Source organism: Bombus affinis, chromosome 6, assembly GCF_024516045.1.
Source record: "Bombus affinis isolate iyBomAffi1 chromosome 6, iyBomAffi1.2, whole genome shotgun sequence".
Lineage (NCBI taxonomy): Eukaryota > Metazoa > Arthropoda > Insecta > Hymenoptera > Apidae > Bombus > Bombus affinis.
This window is the reverse complement of record NC_066349.1, coordinates 1488772-1512563: the sequence shown is the minus strand read 5'-3', so window position 1 is coordinate 1512563 and position 23792 is coordinate 1488772. Positions and strand designations below refer to the sequence as shown.

The following is a 23792-nucleotide window of genomic DNA, read 5'->3' as shown; positions in this document are numbered from 1 at the left end:
CTGTTCTTTATTTTGTGTCATGTATTATGTTTCTTTTAGATCGGTATTTTAATAAGAAGATTAGGGGCGATGACAAAGGAAGTGGTCACAAATATTGTCAAAAACATTGAAAATATTTATTTCGGTATTCATATACAAGTACACTACACGCTGTGGATATGTCACTTAGATCTAAATACTTATATCTCCGTACAGCCGGAGAAAGAAGGATCAAAATTCGACTTGGAATCATGTTTAATCGTAGACAACGGCCAACCGAGTCTCTAAGTCGCTTTACCATACTGTAAACTGCATAGGAACTGTATTCGAAACGTCCTCAAAGAAGCTATTTCAAGAGTGCAAATATATAGGGGGAGACACGATGGTTGAAGAAATGTTGTGAGTTAGAAGTTCCTTCTCCGGCCGATGTTCGTTAACGCCTTCGATATTTGCGCCATAGTTTCATCGGCACGAGTAGCGTGCTTTTTGGCAAAAGAAGAAAAGAAAGAAAGAAAGGTGCAATTATGTACAAATATCGATTCATGGTCGCTGTGTTCGAAGGTAATGTTTTCTCGTGGGCAAGTAATCGTGAGATAAAAGATTATTTGGAATTTGCGAGTAAAAACTTTGCGACGATCACCACATACGCACGGTTCGCGTGGCATTCTCTCTGTGACCACAAACGTGATCACGAATTAACACAATCGTTATTTACAAAGTACATGGATACCTGATTTTTTCCAAACACCGACTTCTTTCACTCTCTCTCTCTCTCTCTCACACACACACACACACACAATAAAAGTGCTTTTAACCTCGAGCTGTTAAAAAATCTACAATTTTAATGTGGGCTGCGGGATAGAACATACAGCTTCGTTATTATAGGCACTCGTGGTATGTTACATTAAATCAACTGCGAAACGATGCACATCGTGTGCGACTATCGAGTCGTTGGGTTTGAATGTTCTACATTTACCTTGATAACGAATTTAAAAAAAAAAAAAAGAGAAAAGAAGAGAAAGAAATTATATTTACATTGATACGTTATAAATGAGCACATTTTTCCGACAATTGATGAAAGAAATATTAAATCTTACACAACTCGTCTCACTACTAGACTCCCTTTTACTCTGAGCAAAACTGTGAAACGTTTGAGCGGCGGCAGCAAAAAGGAAAAACTAATTCATCGGGTATCGTTGTCGGCGATCGTTCGCAGAAAATTATCAACAATAATAATACAAATATGCCGTATAAAATATAGAAAATTCACGCGAGCAAGATAAAAAATACAAAGGAGTGAAAAGAGAGAAAGTAGGGTAAAGGGGAGCATAGAAGCATGAGGAAGAATACAGATACGAGATCCTTCCGCGAATTACGCCGATTACGATTAATACAGTCTTGTGATGTGTCTTAGAAAACCTTAAGAAACACGCATATGCCGCAGACCTATAACACGTTCGATCTGCTCAGAGATGTGTTCAAATATGATCGAGCTATCGTAATTTTGAGCCTCCAGTCCGTGATCATTTCTCCGACATCATATACGTCACAGAAAGTAGCGCGATCGCCGCAACCAAATATTAGATAGGTAACACGCTGTATTGTTTATTCGTCTCAAAACTTGCAGCAATAATGTTTGTTTTCCATGACATAGACGAAACCATTTAAAAATAGTATTTTCGACAGAGAAATACCAGAAATTATGTATCATGTTCTTAATTTATATTCTTTATATTCTTAATGCTACATTTATCTTTCTCTGGTCGGAATACTAATTTTTCACGTGACTCCGTATAAGCAGACGATTCGTGATAAATAAAGGTATGTTTTTTTCTAAAAATGTAGTAGCTTCAGATTAACGTTTTGTGGCTTATCGTACTGAAGTACAGCGGGAGGCGTCAACGAACGAGTAGATCGAACGATTCGAGAATAATCTTCCTCTCTTTACCTTTAATAAATAGTAACAGAAACATCGGGACAACGAATCGGTTGCGATCGTTCAGGCACTCTATCGCTTTGATTTTCATCGTCGCTCGAATCGTAACGATGAATGGCGCGTTCGATCGACGCTTCCGGCGTTCGTTAGAAATTTCGAAAAGAAAAGTTCCTCCGATTAGCGCGCGTTCTCTACAGCTTCCTCTTCTTTCCGGCGGACACGATTTCTTCGGTGCGGTAATAGATCAAATAAAGAATCGTGTTACGCTCTTTCTTTATGTATAACACCAAAGCGTTGCGCGCACCAAACATATAGATGCGCGCGTACAGACACACACAGAGACCATTCGTCTTATACTCTCACGATATCGAAAAATACGTTAATTTGAAGAAAAAAAATATATGTATATATCATATGTATATGTATATATGTATATTCCTTGCATATGTGCACTATGTATACATTACGTAACACCTATAGGCTCGCTTAATACTTTGAATACCGCGTGATTCCCGGTACATGATAAATCCCGCGATCCATCGTTCCTTCGAGTAGGAGAAAAGAGAGAAAAAAAAAAAGAAAAAAAATAAGGAAAAAAGACTCGCAAAACAACCAGTTGGCGTCTTGTTTTCTGCTCGACTTTCGCCTCTCGTGCAAATTGCTTTTAACGATTGCACGAAGCACCAGCGAATAGAAAACAAATCTGGAACGTACACACGCACTCCTGCTCGTTTATACGTACATATATACATATGTGGTCACGTTAATCGCTAATAACGAATGTATATTTATAAAAAAAAAAAAAGAAGAGGAAGAAGGAAGAAGAAGAAGAAGACAGGAGATGCTTTTAGACAAGATGCAAAAAAAAAAAAAAAGAAAGAAAAAAACGTTGACGAGGTAACGCGATCGATAAAAGGATGAAGGTTCTCTGCTATGTACTGGAAAAGCGATCGATGTTTCCGAGGCGCAATTGACTTGCACGGGATGGGAATTGGCGTTATTTGCGGATCGACTGGCAAGGTTGAATTTCAAGGAGAAGACATTAAGCAACGTGTTGGTGCGATATTTGAACGAGGACGACAGAAGAATCGTCAGACAGACAAATAAACCTGGAATCGAAGCCACACGTTCGAACACCAATAAACACTTTGCTTTCCTCCTAGAAATTTGCCACGGATTCGGGCCAATGTTGCGCCGCGCAAACATGGGTCGACGCGAACACGATGAACAGTTTTTGGGAAAGAGAAGAGATCGTGAATCGATAATACAAGGATGTTATTGCTTTGCTCGATAACGATGCAAGGGAGTGGAGGCTTAAATCGTTAAGGATAACTGGCGGTAGTGAGATAGCCGGTTGCGCGACCAATTTATTAATCGGGAAATAAATTCGTATTTTTCACGGAAAGAAATTCGATTCTCGTCGATCGGAAGATTTTCGAATTCGTTTGCTGATAATTTTACATTTTATCATGAGATACGTATATATAACATAATAGGAATTTTTATTCAGCAAGGATAAATACAAACGAGTCTGAAGGTCTTCGTATCAACGAGATCGTTTCTCTGCCGTCAAGGATATGATACGAATCGAATATCGAGTATCCAAGTTATTCGAATCGTTGCTCGAGTTTAGCGCACAGTAGCAAATAAAACGGTCGGCTCGATTAGCCGTTGCACTTTTCGAATCAGCAAATGAACTTGCTAATGACAACAATGATAATAATAATTAAACGAAAGTATTCTAAGAAAGTCTTACAGTATAAATTACTTATAGTCTAGGATGTCGCATCTTTCTTATTATCTAACTCATCGTTACGATACCGCGGGACATTGGAGGGAGTCCCATTTTGGCAAACGGGGCAACTCGAAAGCAGAAAAGCGCACCCGACGGTTGATTCGACCGATCCTCGCATTTCACCGACTAAAATCCAATGATATTCGACTCCCGAATAAAACAGCTATACCGTCGCTTCATACGCTTCGTCTAGTCGATCTGTAATCGTTATCCGATCGATAAAAAACAGCTTGCGATTTGTATCACGCGATATTGGTCGATACCGAAGTACGTGCGAATGCAAAGCCGGTAGTGGTTGTTCCAAGAATGTACACTTCTTTACATTCCTTATCAACCTTCTCTGTCGTTCTTTACTCGTTCTTCAATTTACGACGAAAGAACGAGATCAAGCGACGATCGTCTGATCGCTATTTCCTTCGACCAATTAACAACAATCGCTACACTCGTTGAAGCGTTCGTGCGCGTGTAATCAGCGATCGAGTAGTACTTTCTGTTTCTTGTCTCTCCCGTGTTCGATGCGATATGAGGAATTGCCGCCGTGTTGATCACCGTCGCACTTAACCTGCTACAATTCGAGGAGCAACGCGTTGGACTGTTGGCTCGCTCGCTGCAAAAAAGCCACCAAGAGGATACGAGGATCTCTTTCACGGCCCATTGACTGTGGCGTTTGCGGGTAACGCGTGTCCCGTGACCAGACTGCTCTCCGTCGGCTTGCCGATACGGAGTATCGACTGAAGGGAGGCAACTTCGGAGGCGAGACGGTCCAGCCTCGATTTCACTTCCCTCTCGCTCTCAGGAACGGTAGACACGCTGGGGCCGGTCCATTCGGCGCCCAAGGAAATGCCCGAGTCACGCTCGTCGCTGGAACCTTCGTTGTCCCATGGTGGTGATGCTCTGGGTCCTGGTTCTTGTTTGATACCCTGAAGCGCGAGTAACGCGCTGGCCGCGTCCTTGTCGCCGATACGCGATTTGTGCCTCAGCTTGTGAGGTAGACTGTTGTTAGCCGCTGGATTCTGCGAGCTGACCACCAATTGTGGACCTTCGTCTCCGCTGCCGGATGATAATTCAAACGGCGATTGAGCGCGTCGACCACGAGATAGGTTTAGAGCGCTGGTCGTGTCGAGGTGCATCGCCGGATGAGGATAAGGATATTGAAAACTTTCCGTCTCAGGGTACGAGGTCGTTTCGGGAACGTACAGCTGCGCGGGTGACCTGGGCGATCGTGCACCACTGACTGGTTGATGGATCACCGAAGTATGCACAGGACTTGGTGTTCTTGCGTAGAGGAGAGCCGCCGAGGCTGGCAGTTTCGCCCTTTTGACGATGGGCGGGTCAGCGGGTAGAGCCGCGAGCACGTGTTCCGTGCTGATCACAGACTCACCGCATATACCGAACTTATCCCTGATCGCCTCGAGTTGCGCCTTCAGGATGTGGTTTTCCTTGCTCAGCTCCATGACTCGTTGCTCGAGTACCATGTCGTTGAAACGCCTTTTCTCTCGGGACCGTTTGGCTGCCTCGTTGTTGCGTCTCCTGCGGTCCCAGTAGCTGTCGTCCTTCTTGTTGTCCGGAATGAACTCCCGTTGCTTGCGCTGAGAAAATAGCTCTTTTCTGATGTCGAAGTTCGGAGGGAAATTTTCTGGGTGTGTCACCTGTTGGGCGTCGTGGTGGTGGTGCGGCGGCTGCTGCTGCTGCGTCTGTTGCTGCTGCGGCTGATGATGGTGATGATGTTGCGGAGGTTGTTGCTGCGGCGGCGGTGGCTGGTGCTGCGGTTGATGCTGGTGTTGCTGTTGCTGTTGCAGAGTCAATGGAGCACCGTGGTGTGCCGGATGCGTCAACGGAGGCAACGGTCCATGGGCATCGTGACCACCATGAACACCGTGACCGGCGTGCGCCATTGTGTGGGTGGCCGGCATATTGCTGTTCAAACACGCGGTCTCACCATTGATAGGCGATCCACTCTGGCGGGCGACAATTTCTGCCACCATAATTTGTCTTCTTAGTACATCTGCGAAGGAAAAACAAGTTGCAAATTAGATAAGACAGGTCGGGATAGAGGCGATGCGTTTGCAACAATATGAATATAGTTTGGCGTCGAACGCGTGCGAACTAATCCGGCAGAATTAATAAGATCGTATATTACGTCGGTGGTTAAAGTGTCAGATAGCAAGGAGAACGATTCCCGAGTCAACACACGGGACGAGTTTATTAACGGCGGTGATGTAGCGCTGCGTGCCAAACGATCGCGATGACGAAAAGCGCAGCTTAGTGACAAGGCAACCAAGTCACGTAAGATACAAATAGATCAGAATGCGAGTATATTTACATTTAACAATTGTTTGTTTGTCGTGATTCAGCGTTTCTCGTATTCGACGTTCGACACTCGTAAATACTAGAAAATTAGTAAATACGTCGTAACAGTGTTATTCGAACGCGATGTTCGCCTCTTTCGGACGCAAGGTCCTTCCAGCTTTTCAGTGGAACGTTTATTAATCCAAAGTGACGCAAATCCGTGGTGTAGCGAACGCATTTGCGATCCTAGCCACGTACGAAATGTAGTCCTTGTGCGGTACTGTCACGCAACAATCGAGTGACGGACATTACGAAAGAAGGTCGCGCGATACGGAATCAGGAAGAAGAAAAACAATGTCGAGAGATTTCTACAGATAGCTGACCTCCTATACCGTCGCTTTTTGTCGTGATCGTTGATTACACACGGTGTTTCAGATTACGATCCATACCGATCGTACACGGCCTGCCTTTCCGGATTCGAATCGCAGAGACTTCAATTCGATCGACCGCGATTCGCGATGTGACTCAATGTGATCATTCCTTTTCCGTGACATAGCGCGTAATAATTGTAACAGACTGCATGTTAGAATTGTAATCAAACTGCTGGTTGATTCGATGACGCACACTTATGAAAATCGATCGTCATATTTGAAACAACTCGAAACAACGCTTCGATGATAATTGCAATTTCTTGGAACGATTGTTCATTCATCTAGCCAATCACCAGCATCACGCGCCTGCGGAACGAACGTAACTTATCCTTATTTAGGCTAATTAGCATAGCGAACAATTTGAATAAAGCATAATTAACTCCGAAACTTTACTGTAATACCGTACTGTTGACAAAGTTAACCTAATACAAAGCAAATGTGTTATACATATGTATACTGCAGCTCGTTACAGTATTTCTTATCTACGAAAGCAAATACTAGAGAAAAATTCCGGAGGTGAGAGAACGGTTGCCAAGTAGCATAGTCACGCGCCGTTAAGTGTACGTTTAAGGTGCATACTCTGTATACATCAAGAAACCATTTGTATTCCGTGAGCGTGCATCGAAGATCATTGCCTTAACGCCGTGTTTGTACGGTGAGCGCGTTAAATCGTTTGTATAGCGATTCCCGATGCCAGCAGCGTGCAGCAGATACGCCGCTTATTTTGGGCCCTCGAGGACGATCGTTTTGTTGAGCAGGCGTGGGTGTGGCGACAGGAGATCATGCTCAACAACAGGGAGAGTATCTCTTCTCGTAAAGTTCCGTGACCGTTATACGAGAGAGTACGGAGCGGACAAAGGTGAAGAATTCCGAGAGATCGAGGGACGTGCACGTACTGCCAACAATACCGGTCCGGGCAACGCCGAGCACAAGTCGCAAAATAGCCTTGGGTAAGGTCGGGCTATTCCCCAAGGTCGAAGATGTCAATGAACCCGTCGCCGTTGCCAGTCGACCAATAGAAATTTGTCGCCCCTTTTTCGAAATTAGTTTTCGACTATTAAAACGAAACGATCGCGTTTGTCGGTGCATAGTGATTCGATCTTAGTCAAACGATTTGTTATTTCGAGCACGTAACGTGGAATCGGTATTTGTATTTTGATTTTATTTATACATTTTATTTCCTATTTTAATGGCGCGCTTGAATTTTCTAGGCTCGAAAGAAATTCGAATGTAATTTATCTTTAATCACTTCTAAGATATGGTATGTAGGAAAATATTTGACGCGACGATACGTGAGGCCCCTTCGGTCGCGCCATTGTCGCGACGAATGGCGAAGTTCGCGCAATGTTTACGATACTAGAACGCTCGAGATGTAACGATGACATACGCTTGAGCTTCGCCCCGGGCATACGGCACAATTATGTAAGTGCTCGCGCGATCATTTCCGCAGATCGGTCATCGTGTGCTCGAATATTACGCGACCGATTCTCATAACGTGTTAATTGGACGCGATAAATGTCGGAAAACGATAACATTTGATTTAATAACTTGGTGTAATCTATCGGCAGGAAAATAAAACTGTCTTCCGCGATAATGCATGACCTACGAACAGCGATCGAGTCTATTCAATTATCGAACTTTTATAGCCACCTATTTATACAATGGCCTACATACAACTCGGAGCAATTAAAAATAATTTGTTTTTTGGGATGATGGAACGTTATTTTCGTGTCGTGTCTATCGTTGGAAAACGTGTGAGTATTAATCCGAGTGACAGTTATGTAAGGAAGCACGTGTGGCTGTGCGATTCCACTTGCCACGTGCCATCGGCCGTTCACGGGTTGCATCGTGGAGATACTTATTTACCCAACCTTCGGTATTTATACTATGAAAACGATGTTTGGCTTTTACAACTACGTAAATACGCGCTTGCGTGCTTTAGTTAAACGGAAATACGTCTTCTTCCTTGAACGATTATGTCTTACGAGAACACGCATCAATGCCATTTCACGAGAAAATAAGGTTACATTTTATTTCCTGTACCAATTACGTTTCGAATATTTACATTCGAATATAATTTTAAATATTTGTGTTTGAAATTAACGAATTAGTTTATTTTCAAAAGAAACAAACGATTTGAAATCTCCCGCTCAGAGCGTTCCATGTAACGCGCAGCTACGGCAGCGCACCTATCTTTCGATAATCGAAATTTCAAGATCGGGATACGCGGGGAAATTTCGATAATCGAAGACGCATCATTTCTAACATCGAGCGTACCATAGTGACTTTCCGATAAAAAGATTCGAAGAAAGACATTCTGTACTCGAATAGTTGTTCGAAATGTTTATATTTCGTGTACGGGAAACGCCTCGAGTGAAATTTAGTTTATGGTGTGTGTGTTTATTGTGTGGAGAAGGAATAAACCAGCATGTACTTCCTCTGGCACTGTCTTCTGTCAAACATGTCTATAAATAGGTAGGTATCATCGTGCTTTTTTCAATTATTCACGTTTCCACCGTTTTTTGAGCTTTTTTACAATTTCCATCCACCTATCGACTAGAAGAATTTCTTTCCCTTGCACTTCATGTCTTAACACGCAATATGATTATTAAAGGCGCCACAGCTCTCGCGAAACAATTTAAGGAAAACGGGAGATCTCTTTAGCCATTTTCTGAAAATGCTAGGGTCATTGTATCGGTATAGACATATTTATTGTCTCGCGTAATTAATCTTTTAAGGGGCTTTTATTAATACTCCGTATTGGTTTAACCCTAATGGAAAACAGAATACGCGTCTCGAGTAGATTAGGGTAACGAACTCGTGATGCAACGGGAGGAAGCGAGATGGCATGTTCGTGCGCTTAGAAAAGAGTAAGAGGAACCGAAACGGTAAGCTTGTGAATTAACTGTTGAAGCACGCGGCAGAGAGTTACGTAAGGGTCTCGTTGCATCGTGTACGCGTGCGTTTCCTCTATCCACGTGCTATACGCGCTTGTTAGAAGTGAATGTCAGCCGCTTATATCGTGGAAGCCCCTCACTATCCCGGTAAATATGTCAACGTATACGTGGATCTCTTCTAATCACGTACTTCTGGCCGAGAAACGTGCCTTCATGACCTCGCACAGACTCAATTTTACAATCTGTCATGCGTCCTTCCATCTATCGATTATGTATCTTCTACCTTAAGTTACCTCCGCGCACACTGCGTCACGGTTAGTTAGAGACTGCACCACTCGACGCTTCTGGGAAACAGACGACCAATATCGACGTTTCATCATGCAGGAAATTACAATTTTTGCGTTACCATCTGTGCACGATCTTTTATCGTTTCTCGCTAGAAGGCAGTGACAAGGATTTAAAAGGAAGACGCGTAGAGACCTCGATACGCTATAGTGGTCGCGTATAAGTCGGTCGTCTATGGTTCGCGCGTATCACGTTACATTTTCACATCGGCAACTTTGTAGTTCAACTTCGTTCCACTTAAACCTGCCGTTCTCAGAATTCTTATTTATGCCTATGTAATGATTTTCTTATTATTGTCGGAGTTCTTGTTACCGAATGCTCCTCCGCGGTATAATTCCCTGAATGTGAATATTTTCCAAAAACTCGATTTTCTCGTTAATTCATAACAGGATATGCGTGTTGTGATATGATATTATTTCCCACTGTATTCAGATACTAATAATAAGTAGATATTATTCGTAGAAACAAGGAACAGGAAATGATCTCCGAAAAATTAGTAATCGTTTATTCGACCACAGATTAGATAATTAGACATCAGTAGAGAATATGGATTCTCCTAGGAACCTTGACGACCGATTCTTAACACAGAACAGTATAGCCGCTAGCAAATGCTCCGTGCTATATACTCAAATCGATTATTTTTAATAAGAATATTCAAAAGTACGATATTCTTATCAAGTTCAGCATCTATCGCTTGATTTCCATTCACAATTAGTGAATCAATATACGAATATAACTATAAGTAAGGGGATTCGAAACGATAGGGTATCTAGTTGGGTAAATGGGCATTTAATTTTCGTTGCAACGCCAAGAGGTGTATAACCGAGACACGAAGCCCGCTCGAAATTGAGCAATCACCTGGAATTTCACTCGCGAAGTTACGTATACGCGAGCTCGCGTGACTCACATCGTCGCAGCTAGTTCTATCGATTCGACGATTTTTGTTAGAATAGAAAACATCGCCCACATAAAATTTCTGTCGTGACGAAATGCACGTAGACGCGGTACACGCCAACTTAAGCGTTCTTCCTACCGATATACACACAATTTCCTGAAGCGATTACAAATAGCTTCCATTGAATCACCGAATTTTCCGTCTACGTAACACGAGTCCACGGAACGCGTTATTTCGGTGTTTCGAAACCGAGTTCACATGCACTTCCGTCTCAGATATCTTTTTAATTTCGCTCAATTCCGCCGCATGACCGACCGACTATGTTCTGTAACGAAAGTCTCACCATATAAAACCGAATTTACACTGTTTCGCACGAAAGCAGCATTGATTCGCCGTGTTTCCCAAAGTGAAACACTGTAAATTCGCCTTAACTTAACATAGGTACTTAATTTTGATTCATTACGGGCGAGGAAAGAAATTTCTTCTCCGTTTGGATTAGCAGTAATCGACTATCTCTGCTTTGCCTCTGGATATATACATACTTCGAGGAACCGAATCACTCGGCTCGGATATACGACACGTTCTCGGTGAGTCATATTTAGCCATTACATGTTTCTTTATGTGTATATTAGCGTGCACTAACGGGAGCCCGAGGAGCTGGCGTACGCGTGACGTGACGCGGTCCTGTGTATGGAAATACAAGCGAACGCGCACGCACGTGCGCGCACATACCAGGAACGTAGCACAGAGGGACGAGGTTGTCGCCCCTTTCTCGTGAAACTGGAAAATTTATCGGGAGTAACGAACACGCGCGGTACGCTGCCCGCCCTAAAACTTTACGGCCCCTCGTAAACGCTGGCGAACGATTCGTTAGAGCTAGAGCTAGAGGATAATAGAGGGGGAGACTTGTGTTCCGAACGTGAAATTATTGAACGGCCGCAGAACCGCGATTGGGATAATTTTGCGACGTTAACGATCGCGAGAACGCAATTTCCCTCGAACGAACGATAAAAATGGGAAAAGTCGCGCGCCTTGTTGGGTACACGGTAATTATAAACGCGAGAACGCGAACGTAGCGAAACTCGTACATATTCGCTTGCGCAAACGTCTTATAACGCTATGGTCGTATCGATGGACGCCAGGATTGTGTGGGTAGCTTTCGTTCTATGTTCGGGGTCAATATTTCTCCATGGAGATAATAATAGCGAACCCTTGGCGCGCGTTACGCACACACGAAATAATTACGTAGTATTGGGCAAGCGTTGGAATTGATCCGACCGGCGTGAGTCGCGTTAAACGCTATTGCCCCTTCTCGCAGCCCACGTTTCCCGGTAATCACGTTTCCTCACAACAGTGGTAACATTTTCGTGACACTCCAGAACGACAAAATTGTTCCGTTATAGACAATGCGGACGTGTCTTTCGCATGTATCAAATGTCCTAATAATCTATCGTATACAGTATACCCACGAGCATGCGATACGACTCGAACTGTCGTAACAAAAAAATTCTCGAGTCTATTCGAGCGATGCACAATCCAGGCGACGCAGCGCAACTAACGAACCACGCGACATAAGCGATGCACACGTGTTGCGCGTGTTGCGCGAATCACGTTTCACCTTTTGCTTAATAGTATTGGTGGACACGCGTGAATCACTCGTGTGCTGCACAGCAAAAATTACACGCTGAATTCACGGCTCGATTCTTGAATTATGAATCGTAATTGGATCGATCTGCGTATGTCACGTGCATCGATCGACTCGTATCGGTTTGTTGCGCGATGTGACACTAGCCCAGTAACTAGTGACGCAATTTAAACGAACACACTGCATGGACAACTTATACATATACGTACTAGACAAACACCGATGCATGTACGACTCGTATACGCGCGTTTTTACGAGGAAATGTTACGAACGAGGGAAAGGGTCTGCGTTATAAATTTGATTTGATCTCAAAAGTAATTCGACTCGATGGAAAAATCATAAATATTGTACAACGCGCGCTGTTTGCCGCGATGCTATTAATAACTCGCAATGACTTGGTCAACCGGCCGCGGTTGCGATGAATGATCTTACGACGCAGTTGTATAATTTCCTGTTTATCTTTTTCTTGATTTGCAGGTATTTTATTTTTGATCCATGAACATAAAATGGATATATAAGACAGCTCATCGTGTTTTACTAGTCATCGAGGATTATCGAGTTCCACACTCGGTACTATTCGACCGCTGCGTTGATAACGCTATAAATAGAGAGGAATAGAGCGCGGTTGGGAAGATAATATCGTTAAGTGTTTTATCAATTAGTTGTTTGTATTCTTCTACGAGGAAAACACGAAAAAGATTTTGTCCGTTCTCGTCGATTTCGGAACGAAATTCTCGTGGAATGGACACAGGCGACTTATCTGGCCTATCTTCTGGTCACAACGGAGAAGCCGGTTACTCGGCAATCACGAGTATCTGACTAATTCTTCCGAAGTGGAGGAAAGATCATGCGTGTCGGAGACACGGGTTTCGCCGTCACGCGTATCTACACGTGTAGAATCGTTACAGTAGTTGCGCAATGGTGCCAAGCGGCGCACGTGGTCGTCGAACATCAGTTCCGTTTTCGAGCAAATATAAGCTCTCGATGGCTTGCTTCTTCGCATATGAGAAAATTCGATTCCACTCTTCTCGATGGAAATATTTCTGACCATTGTTCCAGTTTCTCATTGTTTTCACCGGATATACGTATTCATCGAGTTCGTTGTTTTTCTGCCGTTTCGTTGGTTGCGTAGCGCGGAAACGTTCTCCTCGTTGACAGAAGAAAACATAGAAGGAAGAAACTGGTGCAATTAAATCGCGTTTAAATGGCGCTAGCATACTCGGTTTCGTTAATAATCTCGTATATACAGTCAAATTGTAAATTGCGAATGACGAGGGACGAATCCGTTGACCCGATGCCAACTAGCCAATGCTGTTTGTTTTTCTTCTGACACCAGCTTTTCAGGGAACGCGGCGTACGACTGCAATGAACGGACACGAACGATCGTCCTGGCTCTTCGTAGAAATTTATTCGTGCGATATTTCACGAACGTATCGTACGGCGGATCTAACGCGAAAATATGATTCGGCATTGATCCGGCATCTGATCGAGCCGATGATCGATAATACAAAAGTAACGATTATACGATCGTGCAAGGGAAAATTCAAACTCGAATTTACAATTCGAAAGTTTTTGTTTCTTCGAGATTTACGTAGAGATGTGCGAAACACGGTTATCGTTTTTCGAGGAACTTCGAGGCACGCATTGTTCCCGCGTGACCGCGTCCTTTTCTTCTGGTTGCTCCAAATCGTCTCGACTCGGCCACATGACGCACAGTTACGTAACGACCAACCAAAGCACGTTGTTTTCCGTACCGCAGTGGCGATGCGCGTAATGTACCGACTATAACACGCCCTCTTTACTAACCATCCTTCTCATTTTTCTTCGTTCGTAAATTCTCTATCCGTTTGGATTTTCAAGTTGCCTCGGTAGCCCGCAACAACCTTGTTTCTCGCTCTTTTATCAGCATCTTAAGGACACGACCGTTATCTGTCCCATTAGCCTGAAACTGGACACGCTGGTTATCAAATTCCTCGTGTTCAACGACGTGTCGATCGCCGCGTTTCTCGTATGTCGTTTCTTCCGCCGTTCCTTCTACCGAGAGGAGTCTCTCTAACGTAATGATAACGTAATAGATATAGTCGATTTACAGTTGTAGACACGTTCCGTACCACGTACCACGTATCCACGGCGGCATCGTTACGTAATATTTGAGCGTAGGCCTGTTTCAAATCCCTTCATTCAATCGGTCTCGCTTATCGACCAAGAATCTGCTGGTATAGATAACAGCGGAAGTCTTCGGACGATCGTATAAAGGCGCTAGTAGGCACCAGAACTTGCTCTCGGGATACTTATGTCATCGATTAGCATATGCTATACGGTTGTCGTTATACGCTTGAAAATGATGGCCGAGCGATATCGTCGAAGGTTACGAGAAATTTCTTTTCGCGAGACATTTTTAGCGGTTAAAAAGGTCGTATAGGTTCGCGGTATTTAAATAAGAAACACAGAGGGGAACGACGATACGGAGGAGAAGAGCGAGCGTTCCAAAAATGCGGGGATAGAAACGCGCGCGGGCCTGAAATAGTTCTCGGAGTACGTCGAACTTTAAGTACAGTACATAAAGGCACGTGCACAATGCTAGCCACTCGATACGGCTCGGCTGTGCGTGTTACGATTGCGGTCAGCGCTCACGTAACAGCCGACCGTTGATACCGTTATCGGACCGACACAGGCATTTCGAACCGGTCTCCGATTTCGTTTCCCGCTTATTATGCAATTGGTCCGCGATAACGCGACCGCCAACTTAAAAACGAAAAAAGGCAACACGCGACACGCGTTGGCACTCTTTTTTGCCTCTCTTTGTTCTTTCTTCTGTCCTTTGCTTCTTCGTGTTTTCATCATTGTTCACGCCTCGATACCTTACTCCGCGTATCCTGTTCGATTTTCGAGCACTTCGTTAAGTACAGTTAAACGAAACGGTTACACAAAAGTGTCTCACGCGTAACACATTTCGGGGAAAAAATGCAGATGCCACGTATGTATAATCCTGTAATCTAAAGACGAACAGTAGGTTAGTATAGGCAACGTGATTTTACAGAAGTCTGAGAAATTACACGATAATTAGATAAACGAGCAACGAACTGAAAGTTAGCGCGCAGGCGTTGATCGATTCGATAAGTCAGCTCATTTATTTCTGAATAGAGTTTGCTTCGAATTTATTAAATAATCATGCAGCGGAAATCGGGCTTCCTTATTCGTGAAATTATATTCACTGGATGAAATCATCCAATTGTCCTATTATTTCCTAGACGTTCTATATGTACAATCGATTTAACGCGTATTATTTCACTGTTGATTCTACTTTACTTTTGACGATAGGCTTAATCTTGAATCTCACCATTGCGGCTATTTTCGTCAGTGATAATTTCGTGGCCCTTTTCAAGCACGCACGATGATAATTTTCTTCGTTATCAGGACGCGTACAAACAATAGGGAAATCAATGTGATGCCGATAAAAACAAGAGAGACAAAGTACAAAGAGTAATTACTCCTTGTTATTGTATCGCAATTGTTTGGCTTATCTGAATTTTTGCACGTTCCACGTGAGCATCGTCGGTTGATCGCGTTTCTCGTCCGGCGACACGTGACCTGAGGTAACGTGTTGCCCGTCCGCGAATACGTTTTCCCTACCGAACGGCGCGTGCGGTTACGTAACGAACACGTGGAACGGATACCAATGACGAATAGACGATGTTCGTTAGTATACGTTCCGTGTACTAAGTTCCTTGGATCATCGACGATGTATTTTATGGATGCATCCCGATCAAACTGGACGGGAAAGCACGCGATAGGAGAGCGGCCGAGTGGGCGTTTCGACTGATAAACAATGCGAGACCGGCTTAAGAAATAACACGCGGTGTGTGATGCAACTGGCCGCGGTGCATAGTATAGAAATGCTCGCGCAATTCGCGCGCGCCGGTTCTAGCCTAGTGCGCGGCTTCTCTTTCTATCGTTGCTGTTCTCTCTACGGTTGTGCTCTCCCGCCACGTGACTCCTACACGTGCACTCCGTGTTATGCTAGACCATTCACCTTCGTTGCATAACAGAAACGCGAAAAGGTCATCGGGAACAACGGAGCCTGATATTTCCTAATATGATTGATAAATCGCGAGCTCGATCACGCCAATCGGTCAATTAGGCTCGATCACAAGCATCTCGACGATCTTGCTGTTCCTTTTTAGAAATCGGCGAACGCCTTTCCGACGATTCATAATTACGCGAAACGTATAGTATCTACGAACGTGATATAGCGAGATCGTAGAATCAGTGGCCGAAATAAAGATCTTCGGAAGATGGAATAAGATCGAGATGGATTTGGAAGATCGAAATAAAAACGAAAATTAATATGTAAAAACGTCCGTCGGGGCTTATTACTTTGAGTCAGAAGAAGTTAAATTTTGCATATCAATCGACGCCGGTCCTCGATGATTTAATTTATAATCTTTTTCTATTTTGGTCCCGCATTATAGATTTTACGAGCGAACCAAGGAAAGCGTGTAGAAATAAAATTACCATTATCTGCTCGTTTAATCCGATATAAAACTCAGAAACAGTTATCACAGCGCACGTTATGAAAATTTCTTTCGAACTCGATGTGATCGATGAACGTCCGATGACGCAATGCACAATCCGCAATATCTGAGACGGCCGCTACTTAACGCACGTACGCACGAGCACAAGAGTATAGATGTAATATATCAAACTCTACACGTATCTACACCAAAGAAACCGTATCGAGAAGGAAATACATACATACTTCTTGACGATTCGTAGCCGGCTATGCATACTGTGGTACTGCGTTCGCGTACCTCTATGCACGCGAATATAATACCTCCGCGTCATGCATTTCCGTGAACGGTAGATACCGCTAATCCGGATTGATGTGACACCAAACAATCTAGATCGACCGTTTGAGATAACGAACCATACACAATGCGAATCCGCCAAGTCCCTGCTGACTGACTTTGTCGATATCATTCGATATTTCATCATTGCGATATGCTTTGGATATTTGATGCAGCACAAAGCACAACCTTGGACGACGAATCGCGAATCCACGTATACCTATGAATGATAATTAGCCCTGGATTCCGCTCGATTGCGTCACCTTGCAACGTGATTCGCGATAAATGAATTCGAAGGATCGAAACAATAGCGGATAGATAAATTATTAATAAATAAGTTTGCCGATTATGATACGGTTATTCAGAACGCAAGTATGTGCAATAAGGTGCAACGTAGTACACTTTCGACTATTTTTAATTTCTAATGGATAATCGTGCGATCGGTTGCAACAAAAGTTGCAGTTCATACGTGTTTAAACATATGTTCGCGCATTAGAAATCAAATATACGTTGTAATTGCTATATTGGGATAATCTCTACTTATCAATAGCTTCGCGATAACATTGACAATCTGCATTGCCGATAACGGTACAGCGTCAAATTTCGAATCTTTTTAGCTGTATGATCTATGGAATAACTTGGAAGACCTTCAAACAGGAAAATTTCGACGATCGAACAGAACCTTCGTTGCTTTATCGTTAATCACATTTGGTTGCCACTGGCATCCCTTGCCGCGATGTTCGTGAGCGTTTTTAAATTGCTCGCGTTTGACCAAGCAGAAATCAACCAGCGTATCTTGGTATCGTACGTACACGTGCGTGCCCTTCGCTCCAAGTCCATGAAGCTGGTCGCCTTGTTGCACACACGTTTTACGCTACGACGAGGTTGAGAGTTTTGCAAATTAGGCCGTGGCCCACTTCGGCTGCGATAGAGAGAAGGTGGCGGCGCGGCGGTAGTAGCGAGAGAAGAGTAGTGGGATCGATCGAGGATGGGGGGATATACAGAGCGCAAAACACGATCGAGAATGGGGGCTGGTTGAACAGTTCCCGTTTCGAACGAGGATCCTGATCGGTCGAATGCTCTTCGAAGCGACAACGACCCCTTTGGAAATCACTAGAAATCTACAAAACTATTCCAACTTTGTTCGTTTTAACTTTCCGATATTTTCCTGAATTATTTCTCCTTTTTTAATCGGTTCAACAACCAAGTAACAATATCCATTTTCTCAATTCCACGTATCGGAGTTAGAATATTTTCACGGTGAATACGTGCCGTCGAAAATTCGTTTGGGAAACCAGCGACAATACCGTCCGGTTGTATGTTATATTCTTCGTGTTGAGGAGAGATAAGGATCAAAGTCCTCCTCGCTTCGTCACGAATGACGCAACGACCGCTGCCGCGTTGCTCACGCGTTGCACGAGACTTTCGTAAGCGCAGCCTTTCCTCGCTTCACTCGCCGCTCGTTGCCTCGTCCATCGAAACGTCCTAATCCGTGACGATGCTCGATCATAAAATAATTCCATACTCCCTTGTCCTTCGTTTCGTCGAAACAATCGTGCAATGCTTTTCTTCTATTTTCTTATTCGCGTCGAATACAACGATCAATGTTCAAGGAGCGAGCCAATGATTCAGGCGTTGATAACGCGATAAGATACGCGAAGCTGATTGGAACGAAAACAATGAGTGCACGAGTTTATTGCGCCCGCGAATTGCAGTCAGACGTTGCGTCAACCGAATTACTTTTGAAGGTCAGAGTCTCCGAGTATTCAGGGTCGTTTGGCAAATATCACAGGCTCGGATCGATAATCGTGATTCTCGATCGATTCACCGAACGTACGTTTCGCCGCTTCCATCGATTTGAAAAACACCCGTCTGTCACGTACGCGTCGAAAGTTCACTTTCGATATAGCAGAAATAACGAGAATTTATCATCGGTAATTATTCAGAGGGCAATTGTGTTTCTCGAAATTGGGAATCGGTTGCACTCGATCGAAGCACGTATTCGCGATAGTTATTTCCGACGGGTTTAGTACAAAGTCCTGGCGCGTGACAAGTTGCCAGCAGATAACGTTCTATTCTACAAATTATTACAAGGCCGCCTCGAGCGTAATCATAAGTATTCGTTTCCGTTTCGGGAAAAACAACGGATTCGTGATGTCGATTCGATCTGATCGCACCTGTGTTCTTTCGAAGCATCGTTGTCGAACGAAACGGGGAAAAGGACGCACGATCGGACGGTGAAAATCGGTGTAAAGTTCGTAACATATGTCGTTTGGAGTACTCACCAATTTTGAAAGATTCTGGCGAGCACGATCGAACGACAGTACAGCGATCCACTTTGCCTCCTCTAGATCGATGAAAACAGACGGTGCGCTGCACTCGTCAATTGTAAACGGTCGAACGTGTAAAGTTTATCCGCGAAACACCGAGATAGTCACTGGCTGAGCGTAAAGTATCCCGTTCGTCGAACCAACGTAACGAGAATCACCGTCATAATAACGTCTGCTATCGCGGCTTGCGATCGAACCGTTTTCCCTCTTCCACGGGTAAATCCAAGCGAATCCCTCGAGAGTGGACGGCAATCGTGTCGTATATTTATATCACACAAAACGGAGATGCAGAGTACTAAAAAATACGGAGAGAACCAAAATGTGTTCGTAGCGTGTCTACGATGTGGCAAAATCCAGTATATCGTTTAATTTCCTTCTCTTTCACCGATGGAAAGGAGAAACAAAGGCACACGTCGAAAAACTAACGAGAGCACTGATCGTGTTTTCGCGTGAAAGCGTGAATGTACGTAGATCTCGGACAAAGAACGCGAAACCAATGGACCGATCTTGCTTAGCGGTGAACACGATGAACTTGAACTGTTGGCGAGCAGGTGACAAGGAGCTACGTGTTAGCGTCAGCCCCTTACTAATCGTTCAATTACTCGAGACGAGATAGCACAATGTGTCTTGCGCGCAGAAACACACGTCCGATCGCTACGGTGTCGGCCTGCAAACTGACTACACGCTGCGTGAGACTCGCGACTCGCGACTGCCGTCTTGGCCCCAATGTCGTCTGGCTTCGAGTTTGATGCGAGAAGGCTGACGCGGTCACGTGTGTCGGTGTGTACGTGATCGTGTCTACCGGCGTTGCGCTTCGACCGTGGTAGTGGCGAGGTTTTTGGTGGGGAGGAGCACAGGTCCACCCGCCGGGGGAAGTTTATGCCTGGTTTATGCTCGGTTTATGTGCACTCCCCACTACCGGCCGGTCCGCACACAGTGCCAGGCGGTTCTGCGTCAGAGTGCCTCGACCGTTCCCCTCCGCGCCGTGTCGTGCTCACCCCCACTCGATGCGCTGGTAGGTGCACCGCGTCAGATCTTTTGGCCGCGTCGGCACCGAGACCACGCAGCGTTTGCCGTACGACGTACGCGCGATTAGATTGCGTCGCGCGGCGACACCGAGCGCTTCGCGAGCGATGCTCCATTCTGAACGTCGTAATACCTCTTTACTTCTTTCGATTTTCTTTTTACTTGCGCTTCTTACGAAACGTTTGAAAGTTCAAAGTACATATCCAGGGTAACGTAGGGTTCGATATTATAGCTTCTTTCGTTGTTCGACTCTTGCCTTAAAAACACGATTGTTTGTTTCTATTTCGCTTGGAATAAGTTTGCAGCATGTTTGGAACCTCGCCTTTAGACAAGAAAAAGTTTGTTTCGATAGGATTACGAGATACGATAGATAGAGCGGATTAGAGCGTGCTTTCGACCCATGAAAAACAAAGAGTCAGACCGGGCCGGGCCGAGTCGAGCGAGCGCCACTTGGACGAGTCTGTTGCAAGGACCCTCCGCCTCTTGCTCCACCTCCGTCCTCTATAAACCGAATGCCAGACAACGAGGGCATCAGCCCCCATGAATCACCGTCGGTCACCTTCACTTTTTATGCAAGTTTGTTCTCACCCGGCCTCGCCGGTTGAACGAATCCTCGTGCCTCTTGACGCAGGATCGATACGGAAATTTGCGTTGCAACGTAATCACGGTTCCAGGCTCGTTTGTCTGGAAATTAAGCGAGACGAAGACGGTAAATATCGATCTCGCTCTTGTTTCGTCTATCTTTACATCGTTCGAAATATTCATTTTCTATAACTCGTCATCTTGTGAGGTATACATATACATATACATATTTTCAATATTATTGTATGCGTTATATCGCCACGAAAACAGGCATGCACAGGCGATAAATCACGCGGTATATGTTGATCGCGTAGCTTTTCTGCCGCGATTCGACAGTCTGATTTGCATAGATCGCTTATATGCATAATGATCGTGCGAGCGCGCGCTTATGGCGGGCGAATTTGGAATTTCAAGGACACGTCGGGACGTGCATTGCCTCGATATCTGGCGCGCGTGCTCCTCGCCGCTGCAGTTTCCTCTGTACGCTGCAACGCGCGGTTTTTCTCACCGCGCGAATCGGTGGCGCCGATAAAAATAAAAACTCTTCGCCGCTGCCGATCGATTGGGTCGATGCCAGTCGCGAAAGTATCGAGTCCTCAACGATTCGACCGGAATCTCGTTAAATAACAAAGAAGAAAACAACGGCGCGCGTAGGATCGACCGCTTCCTCGTAAATTGCGTCGATGCATCGGTCACGCGTATCAAACCGTTCCCTAAATACCGTATTTATTACTATTGTGCGACTGCGTATTAAGTTTATGGCTGCAGAGCACCTCTTCTTACTCTTACTGTGCGCAATAACTATTTCTAAACGAGATCCTCTTCGTCTTTGGGAACGTAGTTGCCTTGGTTAGCGACACGTGCGCTCGTCTATCATCGAAAGTGGATAAAGTTCAGGGTAAATCGTTTATTTAAGTTCGTCTTATAGGGTGGATAAATTTAATGCGACTCTGTTGTTAAATTCGCAATTCGAAACGTTCGGTTCGAACGCATAGAGGCATTCTTTTCGCGAATTACGCAATGTTTGTACGACTCGTAGAATTTCGTTCGGTCTCCCGATTGTTGTCGGAATTTCTAAATCATTCGAGTGGGCGAACTTCCAGTTATTTTCAGCCGCGCATCTACGCTATTTATGCTTCTTTGCATTATTCAGGGTAATCTTCTGCAAGCCCGTTGCGCCTTCCGGAAATAGGTAACGTCGGGGGGTTGCGATCTAAATATATTCTCGAGTACACGGTACCGAGTAACCACGAAGGGTTGAAAATTCAGGGTTAAAATTCAGGGTTGAAACCTAAAAATACCTAAAAAATAATCCGGCATTTTCAATCACTTACAAGCAGAGTAATTAAAAAGATCGACGCAATTCTACCACCGATTGAACCGTGTTCGTTGTTAAAGAACATCGATACCGTCGATCGTTAAAGTTTTTACAGAAATCACTGAACTTTTATAATTCCACGGTATATTAATAATATATTTCTACGCTAATGGGATGAAAGGCAATTAATTAAGCAACGTATCGCGAGATCGTCTCCTAGTATATTGTATCGAGCTCGTTTCTCTCCACTTTCATCAGCGGCGTAATCCGCGACGTTTATTTTGCATCGATCGTCGAGGCGGTTTTACGCGTGGAAAGAAGCCCGTTATAATTAATCCTGCTCCTTTCTCTACTCTCCCCTCTGTCAGCATCGTGTGCTCAAAGGGGACAATCGCTTAGACGAAACAATGGCGATCCATGTTTGAAGCTGCACGGTGAAAATTTCCGCGTCGTTCTTGGCGCGTTCTCAGGAAATCGGTTCTCGTCGGAAGGTCCATTTGCCGTCTGTCGCTGGTTCAAAATGCGGCAGTGAGATTTTAAAAAGAAAGTCTAACAGCCGGCTCGGCCAGTCACCTCGTTTATCGCAGTCTGTAACGCGCAAGGCCGCGGAGGGACCTCGACATCTCGATTAAATCGAGCTTTCTTCGACGTTTCGAAATCCTGGTGCACGACCGGTTTACCGCGCGATTCTTGCGTCGCCACGGTCGGATACCGAGTCTTTCGATCGGCTACCAATCAACGCGAATCGTTGAGAAAATTGGCGATTCGAGTCTAGACGATAGTATCGTGAATCATCTCGTGTCAAGTTATTTATTTATTTGTCTAGTAACCTGTTAACCGAGGAAAACGAATTAATCTTGTTCGTAATTTCTTTCTTGCGGATCTCCCACTTTTTATGTATAGAAAATGAATAGAAAATAAAGAAGAAGAAAGGAGATTCAAGCGCTGGTTTTATTTTACAAATAAAGAGTATTTTGTAAATAAATAAAGAGTAAAATCGAAAGTACTACAGTTTTCTATGGTGGAAAACGAAATAGAAAAGAGGAGTAAAGAAGAGCGAGCACTGCATTCGTTTTATAATAGTCATATTAATAGAGCTAAATGAATAATATGATTACAATGATTGCAGTAGCTTACCGTTGAAAGTGCGGTTTCATGTAAGAGTTGAGGTCGAGATTTCGAAAGACCTTGTAGGTCTATAAAAAAGTCTTCGTTTCCGCTGATGTAGTAATTTATGTTTGCACTTTCAGCACAGTCTGCTGATATTTTCCTCGCTTCTGAAGTTTTAACCAATTTGATCAGAGTTACTTAGGTAGAAAGAGAACAATTGTAGGATACGTTATTCGTTGATTTCATTAAAGATGAAAGTTCAGGTTTATCGAACAGGTATATTTCTGAAACTCGCGAGCATACGAAACAAACAAAGTGATTCATAATTCCGTGTAATACGAACGTCGGTTATCTTGTTTTACGAGTT

At 44.2% G+C, this 23792-nt stretch overlaps 1 protein-coding gene across 7 annotated transcripts; it reads right to left on the bottom strand.

Moving 5' to 3' along the window:
* Window positions 1-92: 92 nt before the first annotated feature.
* On the bottom strand, window positions 93-20179 carry LOC126917255 (uncharacterized). 7 transcript variants are annotated; one of them, XM_050723972.1, is made up of 3 exons: window positions 11110-11279; window positions 5360-5715; window positions 93-5299 (listed from the first exon to the last, which is right to left on the bottom strand). In XM_050723972.1, the coding sequence occupies exons 1-3, from the start codon at window positions 11171-11173 to the stop codon at window positions 4355-4357; spliced, it is 1365 nt and encodes a 454-aa protein (XP_050579929.1). In that variant the 5' UTR covers window positions 11174-11279; the 3' UTR covers window positions 93-4354. The 7 variants fall into 7 exon arrangements, with proteins under 7 accessions (XP_050579929.1, XP_050579930.1, XP_050579928.1 ...); XM_050723973.1 differs by lacking the exon at window positions 11110-11279 and adding an exon at window positions 19345-20179 and having other exon boundaries at window positions 93-5715; XM_050723971.1 differs by lacking the exon at window positions 11110-11279 and adding an exon at window positions 17872-19333 and having other exon boundaries at window positions 93-5715.
* Between the last annotated feature and the right edge of the window lie 3613 nt (window positions 20180-23792).